We start from the raw sequence: 18,193 nt of genomic DNA on the forward strand, positions 1-18,193 counted from the left end.
ATTTAAGTATCCATTTAAGTGACTAAATTAATCGCGTTTTGTGTCAAATGATTTTATACTTATTGGGGGGAAACATATTGACATTACAGGTTATAAAGTACTACCAATTAAATAATCTGTGTTTTGTTTAGTAAGCCATTTTGAAACAAACGGAAAATGACAAAAACATAATGGAACCATGACCTAATTGTGACAATAGAATTTGTTCTAATCTTTCAATTTAAACACGATTGTAGTCATAGATAAAAGAAATAGTAGTGCACATCGATTCTGCAATTCACGGACCATTGAAGCGCGCCAAAAATAGATAAATGGAAGTCATACAAAAAAAACACATCTTCATTAAAAGCAATAGAAATTGTACGATATAAATAACCGTAATGTAATCGGTAATTGGTGGTGGTCAGAGGTGTGGCGAAATTTTTTTTGGGTTGTTTTTCTGAAATATTGAGATGATATATCCTATATAGAACGTTTTCAATACCTACCATTTTACCTAGGTAAGTATATCACATATTTTCACAATACTAGCAAAAATTCGGCACACTTACTCGAGTATGCTGAGAAGATGAGGGCCATGTGTTGATGGTTGGACTGCAACACTTGGGGGTAAGCCATGGCGCCTACCATCAACCCGATGCCAATGATTGCGATTATCTGTAAACAAGAATTAGAAAAGTTAGTCCAAAATGAAAAACATTAATTCAAACATCAATTTCCATGTGTGCGCTGTCATGTCACAGACTGTTCAATCGATCTATGTAATAATTAAGGAGATATAAATCTATCTATGCATACGTGATCCGGTTTCGAACAGACTTTTAAAATTTCAGCTATTGGTGAAAATGGCCATAAATAATAATATAAAATGTTCCAAGTTCAAAAACAAGGAGAAAGTATTCGGCGCCATTTTATTCCTTGAGATGAGACCGCAAAGATTTTCCTCAGACGTTTTCTTAACTTTTACACTTCAGTTTTCACTTTCTTGTTATAAAATGTGATTATGGTGGTTACATTTAGCTTAGTAAACGTTTATGTGCGGTTCTTTGTAATATTGATAACGGTTGTTTAAAATTATCACATTCAGCTTGCTCGTGTAATAAACGCTTACCTATGTGCTTTAATTTAAGTACGTATTCTTGTTTCAACTTTTGAAAAACTAAAACTATTATATTTTTTATGTATCACTCCTAAGTACGACAATTTAAAAATGTAGTTGTGTTGTAGTTGTAGTAGATAAAAAAATAAGGTAAAATCGGGACGTACCTACATAAAAAGGAAGTTTTGATATTTAAATTGCAAAATAGTCACAAAGTCATGGTTGTTGTTATTATTTAATTAAAATACCCATGTAATGAATCACATGTATTACGTGTTGTATCTGTCAGATAATTACTAGCAATTCACATCGTCCTTCGAACGTAGTCTCGATACCGTAATCCCAATGGCGGTACACTCGGTTACACATCAACGAACTCGAATTCATTGTATATTCAACTGTATTACTGCTGCATAAAGTTCATGGAGCATAAGCAGGTGTCATGTAGTTGGCTGTGGGAGGAATTGTTAGCCGTAATGTAGCAAACACAGTGATGCCTTGTCCGATTTGAATGCTAAGCTAATTAATGCTAAACGTTTTCATACGTGAGGACTGGAATGTTTGAAGATGCATATTACAATATCCTTTCAAAGGATCTGTTAAATTTAAATAATACAGTTAGGTACATTTATTCGTAACCAAAAATTCTGTGATACTAAACAGATGCAAAAAATTCTTGTTTCTTTTGTTTTTCTTCTTTGTTCTACATTTTCTTCAAACATGAATCGATCTATCAACAAAATCCGAAAAATTTAATTTCAGTCTATGCCTCAAAGCAAAACGTGGCATATTTGATGCAAACAGTATCGTGTGACATCCTGCACCTGATGCACCATTAGTTAGCCTTCTTGATACGACTTTTTGCTATTTAGGCGCACAAACATAAACTTCAACCTTCAATGCATTTGGATATTCCCATGCAATCAAGCAATATGCTACCCCCGACTACAGGAGAGGGGGAATTAAGTTTAAACGTGTCTGTTTATCTTTATGTATGTCCGTGGGATCGTAGCATCCAAACGGCTGAACCGATTCTGATCTAGTTTTGTTTATTTGAAAGAGAACTTGATCGAGAGTGTTCTTAGCTATATTTGAACAATGTGCGTTCAGCCGTTTGGAAACCTTCAGCTCTTTTCTAGCAGATGAAATGATGCCATGGTTTCTAAAACTTTTAATGTAGTTTTTATATCTTATATCAACACATGGCTCACATGAAAATTAAACAATATGCGTCGATTGGTCCCAATGTGTACATCCTATGATAGTAAGCGGCATTAGAAATCGATATTTCTTTGTTTGGAATAATTTCCTTCTATCGCTACTCTAGAACGACAAATGGAAAATCAATATACAAAAGCTCATGTTTCTTTTTTGTAAATCCTGACAAATATCCGACATGTAATACTCTGGAATGACTTAGAAAGATTCGAGGCGCCAGACTGACTGTCGTGTCGTCGCAAAGACTATTTTATGCGGGAATATAATAAATTGTTTTTGTAGGATAATGTTACCAGAGTGGTTGATCTTTACTATTATAGTACTTAATAAATTCTTGGATTCCAAGCATGACGTTTGGACACTAATTGGGGATTAGTAAGACTCTCATAGTAATTGAACTGAAATGGTCCCGAAAGGCAAATAATTATTTTATGAAAGTCACGTGAGGTAATACCAACAATACATCTGGTAATTTGTCAAGCCGTCATAAGCCAAAAACGAATCTTTTAAAAATATTTCATGTGCTCCCATTCTTACCACCACTCTTAATTTCTAGAAAATCAATTCAATCAATTCCACATGTTACAGAGTTGCAAGAGACTTTCATATTAGCATCATATTACTAGAACGATTAAAATATTCTTAACTAATATATTCTGAGCCTAACACACCGAAGTACGATTTTAGAGCGAATTTTTTTTTTTTAGGCAGAAATTCTTCAATCTCCCATCCTGGTTTACACCTTTTCCTCAAAACATAATTAAGTAATGTTCATGAAGTGTCCTAACCAATTAGAGAGTAGTTATAGTAATGTCTAGGTTTGAAGGTCTTTAGACCAAGAACCTTCAGCACGCGAGGCGCTCTCGTCTCCCCTATTAGTTAATGTCATAACCAATACAAGACAAACTATATACGTACCTAACCTCACCAACTTCACGATCCTCAGCCCCAAGCATCGATACTGCTTCATAACAATATTGAGTAGCAGTAGTTGCCTTGCTGTCTCTTTGCGCGCTCTCAACTCTCCCATTCTTACCTCATCTAAAACCTCATCCCAATAGCCACAAGTTATAGAAAAAATATCCTCACCAACTCCACAATCCTCAGCCCCAAGCACCAGTACTGCTTCAGTGCTGCTGCAGCCTTGCTTTCTCTTTCAGACGAAGTGCTATCATCCCCCTTCTTGGCTTGCGCCTCCGCCTCCCTGTCTCCGGCAGACATGCTCCAGATCACGCGCGCCCCGCCTCCGTACTCCGAAACCTGAATAAAAATAATAGTGTCGTTATTTGGTTTGTCCACCGGCGTGGTCCCTATATAGGAATGGTTTTTATTTAGGAATTTTGTTAAACTTGTAAAAATTCAAGAGTGTATTAGAACAAAATTAAGACATGATAATATATCTGTTATCATTAAACTACGTCATTTTTCTACAGGTCGATTTAAGTTTCGAATTTCTCTACATATCCGAAATATTTTGGAAGACGTGATCTAGTCCTGTCTAAGGACATTTTAGAAAAACCTTTCTATTTGGTCCTTTAAAGATATGCCATAACAAAAATTACTCATCATTACTTTTTTGGGGTCATTAAGCATATTTTCAACTACTTTTATTGAGTGTTTTATGTCATTTGTCCGCTGTGTGTTAATTTGTAGACTATAATTAAAATGATACTGCGCAGCGGTGCCTAATAAAGTTTAGTGACGGATACACACTACGTCGTTAGTTGGAATGACAAATTTATGTGGCGCACACACACCTCATTTCGTCCAAAGAACATAACTTTTTATAGTATGTCTCTAGAAGGTACCTATTCGATCGAACATCCCTCTAGAATCAATTTTTTGATGTTTTAATAATAAAAGGGCGCTCGACGTGAGTGACACTGAATGACGGCGCGGAAGTGGTATCGAAAGCGTCGGTAATTCAAGACCATTATACGTATATAATAGATTTATTTTAATTAAAAATATATCATACACATAGTAGTGTTAAAGTTAATATAATCAATAAAAATACCTTAATGTTCTTATATGAAATAAAGGAAGCATTGGACGGTTCGAAATAGTAAAATCATTTAGTTTTCTACACACATACAAAAGTAAACAAATTATATTATCAAACGTAGAGGGGTAGGTGTCCTAATGTAGCCAGGTGTTGCAAACGGAACACCGCACGGAATGAAGCACGTTAATAATGTTCACTCCACACGATTTTAGTTTGGACAGATGTCTGATACGCTGCGCTTCGGTGGGCTTGCGCGTTTGTGTGTTAATTATTATTGACATACTCAATGCACATGACAAACGTAGTTTTTATACTGGTTATAGGCAGATAAGATTAACTAGTGTAATGATCTGTCTCTCTGTCGAACCGGAATAGAAGTAGAATCTGTGGATCGAATCATAATCTGGATTTTATAATTAAAATTACTGGTCACTCATGTTTGATTTTATCGACGGAGATGCGGATTATTATCTCATTAGGATATCATTATCAAGACGAGTGACGAGTGACCTGCAAGTGACTGTTTATGTATAATTATAATCAACAATACAAGACAAAATGCAAAAAAAAATTAAAAAAGACCAGATAAGATTATTGAAAGTAATCAAAAATTTAATGTAAATTAAATAGTTATGTGTATATAAGGTCGTTTTTACAATTTTGTGTTGCTTCATCTATCAAATGAAACTGATACGCATACATTTTGAATAAGTTGTGAAGTTATGGCTGTTATCGTAGGGCAGTATATTAAATCGTATAACTAGTTAAATATTCTTAATATTAACTAGAAAAAAAATGTCATTTGAAGCTTCGATCACTAATAGCCAAGGTTTAGTATCAAAATAAACACTTCAATTTATTTTATCGCAAAGTGCAGTGCGAGCACATAAGTTGCATTGTTCATTAGAGCGTATCTCCCTGTCTTCCGTGGATACAAGCCTTACATTAGTCATAGTCATATTCCACAGTAAACAAACCACAGGTAACATAGGTTGGTGTCCGGTGTAAACCAGTTTACGTAGTTATCTGATCTCACTACTAAGTGCTTTGATGATCAATTATCATGTACCTAATCACTGTGGATAATGATGATCAGACGGTAATGTCGTCTTACATTATGGATTTGTTACTACTTGTCTCTAGTTGGCGATGGGCAGTCGTCAAAGTCATGTCATATGCCTTAGACGACTTAAGTAAAGTACTTTTTTTTTCTTCTTAAAGGGAGGCCTTTGCCTGGCAGCGGGACATAACATGCACAGGCTACATACCTAAATTCACATAATTTAGGTATGTAGCCTAAGCTAGAAATCGGTTGTGTAAGGTTTCCGCCCTAGAATGGATTAACTTACCTGTGCTCATCGTACGGTACGAGGCATTTGTGATAAGAATATTGGGGTCAACCGATAGACAATAACAAACTTTCCAAAAAGAATTAACGTCAGGCTATTCGTAAAATCACAGCGGAATCTACATAATTTAGGCTACGCGGACCTTGGGCGTTCAGGGCGCCACAGCCTAGAAGAAGTGCGAGGATCAGAAATAAAACAATAGCGTGTAGGTACGTGTGTATATAAGTACATATTAGAAACGTTCATAACAGGCTCTATCCATAAATCATAAGCAGACATGCCAATCGCTGGGACGGAACGTGCGCGCACGCACGGCTTTCCAATGTTTTGTGGATTTTTCTAGCGCCCGCGCAGACCGCTAGTGAAACTCCCAGTCATTTTTCATCAGTTTCGTTTAGAAAACTCGAGTTGTTATAGCAAGTAGACAATTTCTGAGACGCCACGGTCGTATCATTATTTCTGTACTATCTGAGCGCATCCCTAGTTTCTACTCCAGCCATAAAGAATCTGAGATCTGGGTACGCCAAAACTGCTTTAAATAATTGAGTTTACCAACTTCGCAATCAATCATAAAATTTTATAATCAGAAGAATTTGGGAATTTATAATTTTAAAAAAATATTGCCGTCCTCGTTCCCGTGGCACAGAGGAATGTAAATTCGGCCAGTGTCTCTGTTCTAACCAATGGCTCACTTGCTTGCCTGCCCCGAGTCCCCAAAATCTGTACTCGGGCTGACTTGATAACATATTCTGATGAAGCCATCGAAGTTACATTACATCCTTATTATTTAAAGTCGATAGAAAAAGTGAAAACTATAACTTTATAAGTAATAGCATGTCGGTAGTGCTTAACTGGTTTACAACCAACAACTTAGCTCTAAATACAGAGAAGACAAAATGTATTAAATTTTCTCTCTTAAATAACTCGCACAATGTTATACCTTTAACAGTAAATGGTAAAGCTCTGGAATGGGTACATAGTACTAAATTCCTGGGCATTACTGTGGACGACAAATTAAAGTGGGATAAACATATTGAAATCACGGCCAAAAAACTTAGTACGGCAGCTTTTGCAGTGAGAAGGATCAGACAGTGTACGAACATAGATACAGCTAGACTTGTGTATTTCAGCTACTTTCATAGCATTATGTCCTACGGACTATTAGTTTGGGGTAATGCAGCTGACATAGGAAAAATTTTTGTATTACAGAAAAGAGCTATCCGTTTTATTTATGGGTTAAAACCTCGAGATTCTCTTCAAGAACTCTTCAAATCAATTAACATCCTCACTGTGGTATGTCAGTATATCTTTGATGTGCTTATTTTTGTCAAATCAAATTTACATTTATATAAAAAATTAAACGAAGTAAATAGTGTAAACACTAGAAATAAGCACAAACTTTGTATGAATAGATTCAGGCTTAAAAAGGTTCGGCGGTCTTTCGTGGGTCAAAGTGTAAAATTATTCAATAAACTCCCTGCTGAGGCTATTAATCTGCCAATGAAAAATTTTAAAATTTATGTTAAGAAAAATTTAATGGATAAAGCGTATTACACAATTAACGCCTATTTGACTGATAAAAACGCTTGGATCCTCCCGACAACTTTGCCACTCCACACATGATCTCCTAATTTTTATTTTACTGTTTTTTATTATTTTATTCACAATTTTGAATTTTGTTATAATAATTCGTATGGCATTTAAATTTTATTTGTAAAACATGTACGTGATTTGTGATCTTCAAGTGTCTGAATTATACTTCTATTTCGACGAATAAGAATTGTAATTATGAAGTCATGGGAATCGAGTGTGTCATGCTCACTCAAATGGTCAATCTGGTGGTGGCGTCGTGGGCCGGGTCGTGAGGTTCCCTCTATTATGGTTGAGCTACGCGATGGCTGTCCCATGCGTCAACTCGTGAACGGGTGCTGCCAGAGGGAACTGGTCATCTCGTTTCTCATATATTTTCATGTAAGTTAATTGTGTTTCACATCGATATATATATATATATATATATATTATAATCAGCACTCGGATCACAATCATAACCTGTTTTGATATACCTTTTGACTATGTACATTATGTACTTTTATATATTATTAGAAAGAAAAGAAAAAAAAAATTTTTTGTAAGAAACAATAATGGTAAGCCGATCTGGCATGATAGGGACCAACACTGTTCAAATGAGTTTCTTTCGGCATTTCTTCTCAGCAGTGGTCGTTCCGAAATGCCAGTAGTTTCTAGCTTGTGAGAAATAACTATAAATTTAAAGATTGACGAGAAAAAGTGCCTGTGAAGGTCTAATTTCTGAATAAATGATTTGAATTTGAATTTGAATTTGAAGTACTGAAGTAGCTCGGTTCTTGCAAGAAAGGATTAAGTAGCCTGTGAGTTTACGCTTTCGGATTAGTCGATCGACGAAAAATAATGTTGTAATTAAAAATGTAGCTATGTTTACAACCGTTGCGCATTCCATATATACTTCCGCGCATTCCACACATACTTCCCAGAGCCAACCATCCGCTGAATCGGAGACAATGATGGCCAAACACCCACATCCCATTGTTCGTACTAATTGTATTCTCACCACCGTTATTTCTTACGATTCGACATGATCTCTTAATTGCTTGGTAATGTGGTGACAAGACAATGAAGGGCGTAGTTTAAATTAGTCTATCGTCTTCCCATGCTTTTCATTCTCGGCTGTGTTGCCGCTAAACCCGGGGTCCATGTACAAAATTAACCTTTAATTAAGTATGTGTTATTTTTTACGATCGTCTGACAACCCACCCTTTTTGTGATTGCTAATATTGTCTCCTATCCGCTATAGTCTTGTATGACATCCACGGGATATAGTGATCTATTCTAGGGCGGGAATCACACGCCGCTGTTATATCTCTGATGATTTTATTGACCTCTTAATTGTTAGATAATGTGTGATGAGACAACGGGCGGCTAAATTAAATTAATAGCAGCTGCTTTTTATGCGGGATGTTCCGTTTGACGCAAATACAAAGTTATAATGCATTTTGAACCGAAAACTGTAGAATATGTTGAAGTGAATCAATATTTCCTCAATTCTCTTCTATTTATTATATTTAGGATCTGTATGTGTATCTGTATGTATGTATTGTATCTCGGATTATTAAATAACCATCGCTGTGACATCGATATGTTCACAAATAAGCACGTATCGAGGTGGTCTCTAATTATGTTTCCTTATACTAAAGTTTAAGGTTTCCTTATACTAACTGGAGGAAAAAGAATCACTTTTATTAGTGTGTTTATATACGTATATACGTAATATACGTATATAAATACAAACAACTTTAAAATAACTTTATTTTTTTACAAGCACATTCTGTATGTACCTATGTCGAATAGAATCTTGCAGCTTAATTCCGAAGCAGATATCTTCAACCGATTGAGCTGAAATTTTGTACATACATTTAGTTTGGATGACAATGCATTATTATAATAAGAAAAAGGAACTCCTCAACGGTGGTTTACTCTGCAGAGTCATGATTTTTTTTCACACATTGTGTGCATTAAGATCTATTTATCAATAATTAAGGCTTGTGTCAAAAATTTAATTTTTGTAAAAAACGTATTGTTTAAAAATCATCGATGCTTCAATAATGCTCTACTTTCATTATGACTTTATTCCGCTCTGATGAAGCTGCAAAGGCCATTTGACTCCTAGTATATTATACCTACCTATAAATATTAATTTTAAAATTTGAATTAACTCAAAATAACACGTAAGTTGATCGCTATGTTTATTCGGACTTCGAAAGGCTAAAATTTTCCGAAAAGTTACTTTCTTTATTTTTTACTTAAAAACTTACAGCGCCACGATTATGTAGACCCTAGAAAAAATATATTAAATTTTAACGCAATTTTGCCGAATTGATTTATAATTTTTCAGTAATTTGGTAATGTAATTTTATAACAGCATATTTTTTGCGTGCGTCCATCATATTTTCAAAGTCTAAATTTTCTATTTTCCACTTGAATTATGAATATAATTGTATGTTAAATTATATTAAGTAAACTAGTTTAATCTTTATTTAACTTGGTAGTATATGCTATTGTTTGTTTGTGAATTACGTCGTTGTTAAAAAAAGCCGCGAAATAAAGTTAAAAAAATAAAAGCTCACCGAAGAAAATACAAGAAAACTCCTTTGGTTTAGCACTAAAAAATTATAAAGTCACTTTATTATCTTATTCGCTTGAACACTTCCACTTTTAAATTCAAATATTTAAATTTTCGGGTTCGAATACGCGTCAGCGCGTTTGAGGATATCAGCAGACGAGTGCGCCCAACGTACAGCAAATAGCAACTGACACTGCGACTAAAACGCTGTTCCTCTATGCTTCATAAGAAAAAACTTAATGGTCCCTGACAGTTGGTATAACCACCCTTCCGCCACCGTCATAGGGCATTCTGAAGGGCCCAAGGGAGATCACTTTACTTCAGTCGGATTATCATTATACTGTAGTAATGCGTTGTCCGTGGATAGCTTTCATTCATTGTAAAGCTGGTGTAACATTTACAATGCTTCTTGCCCGTTATCTGCCCAGGGTGCGGCTGATAGTCAATTCATGGTGTAATGCCTATATAACCTCAATAAAACAAATTATCTGTAAAGGCTTGGTACTAAGAAATTCGTTCTATCACTGGAAACGTAAGATGCTTCACTATTCCGATGATGTTCAAGTATTACTGCTACCTAGTTTAAGAGAATACAATGATAAAATTTTATGTCACTAAAGAATTTTTATCACTGCAATTGTTGAAGACTTTTCTCCTTTGGCAATATTCTGTATATGAAAAAGCTATATATTTATATTTTTTTAATTATAACCTTTTTATATGGGGTCGCCTAAAAAGAGTAAGTTTCTGATTTCTCTTATCGGTGAAAAAAACAAAATATTATAAAATTAATAGGTGCAACATTGTCACGTATTTGTTTCAAACTTTAGACTAGACAACTTTGTGTATGGTCTGTTATTAAATCAGTGTAATCGATCATCTAATACGCGTTTTCAAATTAATATTATTTGAATTTTGCGTCCTTTTCAAGTCCCTTACTGGCTTCTATCTCGATAGCCATCGGCCACAGCCATCAGCGAGTCCCAACCAGCATTATTGCGACATAGTGAATTAAAAATAATTGGATCTCTAAAAGGCTGGCTGGTTCGTATCATACTTTACAACGCATATACGTCAGTGTATTTTTGGCATCATGAGAGTTTACTCTTTTAGATTTAAATGAAAACTAGTAATTGGTATGAACTACGTGCTATTGGATTGTATATTACATCGTCTTATTGCACACTTGTGTAAATGAACATTAAATTTTAAAAAGTTAAATAACATTTCGTTAGAAACACTTTATCGCACGATATTGCTATCTCTGGTGTTATGGTTGACTGATAGAGAATACCATATGGCGTTAGTCCACCATTTCTATTGTTTTTTTTTAAGCAATTTTGTGTAATTATCTTTTTAAATATTTTTTTAGGGACATGAAGTTTCTATAAATGTAACTAAATCCTCAACCTGTTCATTAAAACGGCTAATGAGGATGACGAGGAATATATAAATTAAATTAAATATAATAAAATTATTTACTAAATTATTCAATAATGTCACTTGTTTTGATCCCATCGTCAATTAACTACTTTGTAATACGCTACTACGAGTAATTTCACGCCTGGCAATTAATCTGAATTTGTAATTAATTACGCGAGTTTAAAGAAAAAAGCTAAAAACATAGTATTAAGTACGCTGATGAGCACGAACTCTAGCGTTCACACACAAACAGACAAACTGTTTGTATCTCTATATAGCGCAAAGTCATTATGTCGTAATTATTTTCTTATCAGAGTACGTTACTGAAACATGGAGTTTTACGCAAGGAATCTACCATTCCACCGCTGTCTCCCAGTGACAGGCTAAGATGTGATCCTTTTCAGGTTTAGTTCGATATGAACAAATTCCCACGATTATCCTACTAATCCGTCAAATATTTTTAAATCGCGAAAGTTTGTGAGTATGTATGTTTGTTGCTCTTTCACGCAAAATCGACTGGACGGATTGTTATGAAAATTGGTACACAAGTAGAATATAAACATGTGGAATAACACATATGGTTAGCCTACCTACCTACATCCCGAAATTCCCATAGGGCAAAGCTAGTACCATTTAAATTTATATTTTTGCCCAATTTGATTATCCTTTAACAATGTATTACTTTGATAAAAAAATTCTTTCTTCCTATTTTAACAGAGCGACTTATTATATACTTCTTTTATCTTCTATCTATCTTTATATATATATTTCTTCTTAAAATTTAAGTACGGCAAGAGTCACGCAATTTTCTTGGTAATTTTTACTTCGAAGCGTTTTCAGTATAATATGTAAACCTTCTCATAGCCTCTTCAATTTCAATGTAACTGTTTACATTATTATCTTAATGTCATTTCCGTGTTATTCGCCTCAATGAGAGTAAAGAATATCTATTGTGAAGTCAAACAATATCACGCACAATTTGGCGAAAATTACAGTATTTTTACAGTAATTGGTGACTTCTCCATTGACTTGCGATCATCATCATCCACACAATATTTGCGACTTGCGGCTGATCGGTTTCCTAATGTGAAAGTTTATTATGCGATAATTGGCTATTTGAGTGGGTAAAAAATTAAAAAATCAAACGCGACAATTAAATGTTACCTACTTTTATTCATCCGTTTCATTAATTACACGCTATTGTTTTTAGACTTAAACAAAATTAAAGACTTAGACAAAATTAAGACATCATTATGTCATATAAAACCTATATTTTTTTTTGTTGACTAATATGTTGACATATTAGTCAACAAATAAAAAAATATGTTGGAAAATAACCTATTTCAATGGAAAATTTAATTCAAAATCAAGTATTAACATTGTTTAATTTTATTATTTAAAAACAATATAAATAAACATTGTCACTACTTGATACCGATTATGAAAAAGTCCCCTTATGTCTGTAATATATTAATTGGTGACTAATTACTTTTTTGTTGTGAACAATTGTTATTATATCACTGTCAATGGGATTCCAAGTATAAGGGACTTATCCTTCTTCTTCTCATAGAACCAGCGTTAGCCTGAGAAATGTTTAAAATTATAATATCATGGACGGTGCCCTAGTAGCAATAGTCTTCCCTGGCATAACGGTATTTGATAAACAGAGGTATTTTTTTTATTTGTTGTAATAATGTTCCGTTATGCGTCAACTCAGGAATGAGTGCTGCCAGCGGGAACTGGTCAGTGTGTGCTTATATATCTATATTTTTTTATCCGTACTTGATCATGCTCATAATTTATTTTTTGCATACCTACATTTTGACCATGTACTTTGTTATACTTAAAAATAATAATATGTAAAAAACAATAACGGTAAGCCCTATTGGCATGATATCAACGTTGTTTAAATAAGATTCTTTAGGCATTTCTTTTCAGCAGTGGTCGTCCCGAAATGCCAGTAGTTTGTAGCTTTTCGAGAAAATACCGTGGAATTTAAAATTTGACGTGAGAAAGCAAATGTCTAGGTCTAATTTCTAATTTTTTTTTTTTTATTTAAAAATCCCAAAAAGAAATCAATGTAGAAATTATTTGTGGAGAATGAATTTTTACAAAACATTCATTTTATTAAGCTAAAAAGCAACAAAATATAGAATCGTATATATACAATTAGGTATGTCAATAAATATTTACGATGGAAATAAAATAATGGAAAGTATTGCTCTATGAGTTTTACTACAAGCAAGTAAAATTCCACAGAGAAAAGCAAAATTTATTATACCTCTATAGGTCTTATAGCAGAGAAACGCTGTTGGGCTATAAAATTGATTATATTTCGTGTTTGATCATTCATAATCTTGATGTAAGAAACTTCTTATATGGATTTTTAAAGACTTAGTAGGCAAGGCACTTAAGCTATATCTGTGGTCTCTACTGTGTGAATTCCCGGAATTAAGATGTCGAAATTTATAATTACTTTTCTGAAGCTCATTACTTTCTCTTCTCATAGAACCAGCGTTAGCCTGAGAAGTGTTTAAAATTATAATATTATGGGAGATTCCTCTTGACAGGCAATTTACATATAATATAGTTTTTTGATCGATTTATTTTAGACTTAGCATTTTTTGTAAACGTAATCAATGTATTAGTTACGTTCATTTGTTCTTCAGACGCTGTTTAAAATGGCTGTATACAAGTATCAGACAATGACGAACAAGTAGGTACATGTTGCATGGTATAATATCAGGAGTGTTCATGCGTAAAGGCCACAAAAGAAAAAAAAATAAAGTTTGCGGTAAACTCAAGGTTTGAAGACATAAACGTCTGTTTACAGATTATTTTTATAAGTCACTCTATAGAAAAAAAAATTTATCTGCTATATAACGTACAAAACCTCAGAAGTAAACAAAATATTCGAAATATATTTATTTTAGGTAGGTAAAAGTAAAAACTAAAACTGCATAACTACGTATAAATACTGTACCTAATCATTAATTAAAAGAAAGTATACGCAGCGGATTTTGATGCGAGTTTTTTAAATAGATAGAGTGATTCAAGAGGAAGGTTTATACGAGTATGTATATAAAATTCACAATATTGCTCTAAAGCGAAGCCAGGTCGCTTATTTTAAATAATGTAAACTCAATTTTCCAAGCACAAATAAAGTATTTATCTTTCAAGTGAATATATATAATATTTTTTATAAATTTATTCGCGAGAGGATAATTCTGATACGATATCATGACAGTACTAACACAAATGCGCGGCAAATCGGCCATGTCGTTTATTATGTAGCTATTCGAAAATTGAAAAGCCACTTTCTAGCGTTTTCCGGTCCAGAAGGCGGCGCGCGCGCATAGCTGCATATCGCATGTGCGCTCGCGGTGCCGCACGCGATCATGTGACGCGAAAATTCATCAAACTGTAATATATTAGCAGTCTTCTTGTAACTGTAATATATTAAATGAGTTCATGCGCATGTACCCGTGCTTTCTTAGGTCAATATGAATGCACATTAATGCATTTTCGTAGGTTTGTAATATGTCTAATGCCGACTACACACTATCGCCTAACGCAGAGATTTTTATGAGAGCTTACATTTACCACAATGAAATTGCAGCTATACAGAGTGATTTCTTATACATTGGCATTATTTTATCTACATGCTCAGTCGATGGTACTGAACAACTTTTCGTATGGATTGAAAACGCGTAAAAAAATCACCTGATCCATACATTTTCCACTACTTAGGTATTTAATTTTGTATAGAACAGCTGATTATTTTTTCGCGATTTTGAAGTTCCTCCCATACTAAAGTTGTTCAGAATCATGAACTGAGCATGTAGACAAATTATTGCCAATGTATAAAAAGTCCTGTATGTGCGGAATCCGCCAAAGTTTGGCGAACTGTTTGCCGATAGTGTATAAGTAGTCGGCACGACGTCGCAGCCATGTAGCATGTTATTAGGTACACTTTTGCCTGTAGCAGTAAAAAAATAAAAACAAAATTTAATTACGCGTCATTTTCGTTGTAAAATCGTGACAAACGACTTCAACACTACTTGCATACAAACGTGGCACTCACTCGTATTTTTATGCAAGTTCGAACAATGAGCGCTTTGTCCACGAGTAATATTATAAAGTCAATATAGGCTATTGTTCCCGGGCTATTACGAGCGGAGCCGGGTTCACTTCCTAGTGCCGCATGTTTTGACGCGACTCACCAACACATAATTTGCACAGTTATTGTCAAAAATGACAAAAGTTACTCTTCTTTCTAGACTAATAGTGACGCTAGTGATGTGCAGTTCCCAGTCCCCACTATTGGGCAATATTCCCATATTAAAGATATTTTTTACGGAACCGTTCACCGGTAATGAGAATTTGAAATTGCAATGCAACAGTGCGAATGAAAAAAAATTTTTGTGAATTCTATTTCTACTGATATTTCTACTACATTTTATTTTCCACTTTAGTTAAATTACTTTAAAACTCCATTAGCCGGGAATCACACTATATCTATTGGTGAAAACCGCATGAAAATCCGTGCATTCGTTTTTGAGTTAATCTCAGATAGACAGACAGACGCGGCAGAGGAATTTGTTTTACGATATGTAAGGATACGTAATCCAATTAATAACTATATGTATCTAATAGAATAAGAAAAAGTTCATTCAGGCACATACTAATATTACGAGTACATTGGTACTCATACATTTCATGAAACTTCTGCTGTCTGAGTAAACTTTATAATGTCATAGTGGACCCTGGGCTCGCTCCGGAACTCGCTCAGATGAGAGAGAGAGAGGAATGACATTTTTATTATCGCCAAGTATGTAATCACTTAGATGCTGAAATTCAGGTCTCATTCTCGTCCTATATAGTTCCCATAACCTCCCGCTCATCGATCGAGTTTCCCGCCAATATGGCGCCGGTTTTGGCGCCATTTTTCCTGTCGGAGGGTGGTAGTAGATACGTTGAAACTCCGACCGGTTCGACCTATATTTCTGACACACTATCCTCTTTATGATGCCGCGCCACGCAATGGGGTTGGTTCGAAAACAAAGGTTAAGCAATGGACGATGGTACACATATTATGCTACAGATTTATCGCGGTGCAGTTTGCCTTATGGATTTGATATACAATGCTGGTTTTACATTGCGATAAATAAATGCTCTCATAAAAACTACGCAATATTCATGCATTCACGTGTGTAGCCTACATTAGTTTTGTCTATAGTGAGGTAGGACGTTGAATAGCTTGTCTTATTCCTAAAACATACTTTATAAGAACTCGACTGAGAACATGAATTGGTAAATTAATTCGATATTATCTAGACGCCTCAAATCTAATGAACAAATTTTAATGTTGATTTCATTTTTAAAAATCTTTTTGTTTTAAAAAAGTTTATATACATTTTTTTTAATTATAATAATTTCAAAAAGAATTTTTTTTTTTATTATTTAAATAACATTACAACTTGTAATTCACTTGAGATTTTGTTCTTTATAAAGGACAAACTAAGCGAAATATACACATAAAGTATCACGACTTTATCCCTTACTTGTCCTTTATAGACCTTTCCCTTGATTTTTATAATCTCTACGGAAGGAGAAGCAGCTAACACATTCTATTTTTATTTCGATCCCAGACCAGAAGTCAAAACTAAGCAAAAGGAATGTTCTAAAAGTAACTAGATAATAAATGGATAGAATAGATACACGAGGGCACAGACCTACTTTCTGCTGTTAACTGTCCCTTCACTCCGCAGTTAATTATTTGTCGCACGAAAACAAACTGTACTTTATATAGGTATAGTCAAATTCGTGTCGTTACCCTACATAGACTTCTAAGCAGTGGTAATAGTCACTGACAATGAATTTGAATACGTGGATGTGCTGTCGGCTGTGCGCAGTGAAAAGCTACGCTGGTAACTGCGTCTTTTTGGTTGAGCAAATGTAAACGGTGAAAACCAATGTTTATATTTGGATTCTACTTAGCAAGGAAAATCATTCTATATGTTAGAACGATTCAAACACGAAACATTCCCTAAGAGAATTTATGTCAGGCAGACGGCCGGTCATAAAATCAGAATTCTTTATTAACCCCGGATCTGAAAATTCTCCTTTATTCTTATCTCGCGAGAATGAGAGATGAAGAAAAAAGGAGTATAATTTTCCCTCTATTCCTTCTCATTTACACTTATCTCTCATTCTCGCGTGTTTCTAATTGCATTCTCGCCGCATTCGGCCGTCTGCCTAACGTCATTTTTTTGATGTTTTCATCTATATGGCAATCGTTTTGTAGTTACCTGAAATATTCTATTTTTTAATTATTTAATTTAATCGATTTAATCGAATAACGCAATCACGCCCTTGCTCTGTTTCTCTCAATATAACAGAGCCAAATAAGCCACCGTTTTCAATAAATAACACTTGGCAGGTCACACACAATGCTACACAGACCCGCGTGCATTGACTCGACTAATGCGTGACAATCCTTACATTCTCCTGCATACATTTACAGAACAATATCACATTGTATTACGTACATTACTGCTTTAGTGAAAGGTGACTTCACTGAGCCGATAGTTGGAAAGCAATGGTTATCGTAATGGTGTTGTGTTCGGTAACTGTGTGAGAGTCATTACCGCGTGAAGTGATAGAAATGCAAACGACTGTCCAGAACTTTCTGTGTCAATACTGGTAACGAATGTGAACTTAAATCTGTAATTAATTTACGTATCCAATTGAAAATAAGTTTTTTTTTTATAAAAACTTAATTTGTTACACAAACTCTTAATTTCGTCGAGAGTTTTTGTTTTATTCAACGCGTCACAGACAAAATCATGTCCGCGCAGTAAACTGTTGAGAAGTTCTTCGTTGGAACCGGATCCGCCACCGGCTTACTTAGGTATCACAATATAACGAATTGCCAACGAACC

The 18,193-nt window shown here is 34.5% G+C and overlaps 2 protein-coding genes across 2 annotated transcripts in view; one reads left to right on the forward strand and one right to left on the reverse strand.

Annotated features, from left to right (window-relative positions):
* Adsl (Adenylosuccinate lyase) overlaps positions 1-18,193 on the forward strand; it is a 35,344-nt gene that overhangs the window by 4,719 nt on the left and 12,432 nt on the right. The window lies entirely within an intron of this gene.
* The window catches only part of Ssk (Snakeskin), a 31,611-nt gene that overhangs the window by 3,850 nt on the left and 9,568 nt on the right, over positions 1-18,193 (reverse strand). The window contains exons 6-7 of the mRNA XM_053751356.1: positions 3,407-3,577; positions 552-657 (exon numbers count right to left, since the gene is read on the reverse strand). Coding sequence (XP_053607331.1) covers positions 552-657; positions 3,407-3,577 — 277 coding nt within the window. The remainder of the gene's footprint in view (positions 1-551; positions 658-3,406; positions 3,578-18,193) is intronic.

This window comes from Plodia interpunctella, chromosome 11, assembly GCF_027563975.2.
Source record: "Plodia interpunctella isolate USDA-ARS_2022_Savannah chromosome 11, ilPloInte3.2, whole genome shotgun sequence".
NCBI lineage: Eukaryota > Metazoa > Arthropoda > Insecta > Lepidoptera > Pyralidae > Plodia > Plodia interpunctella.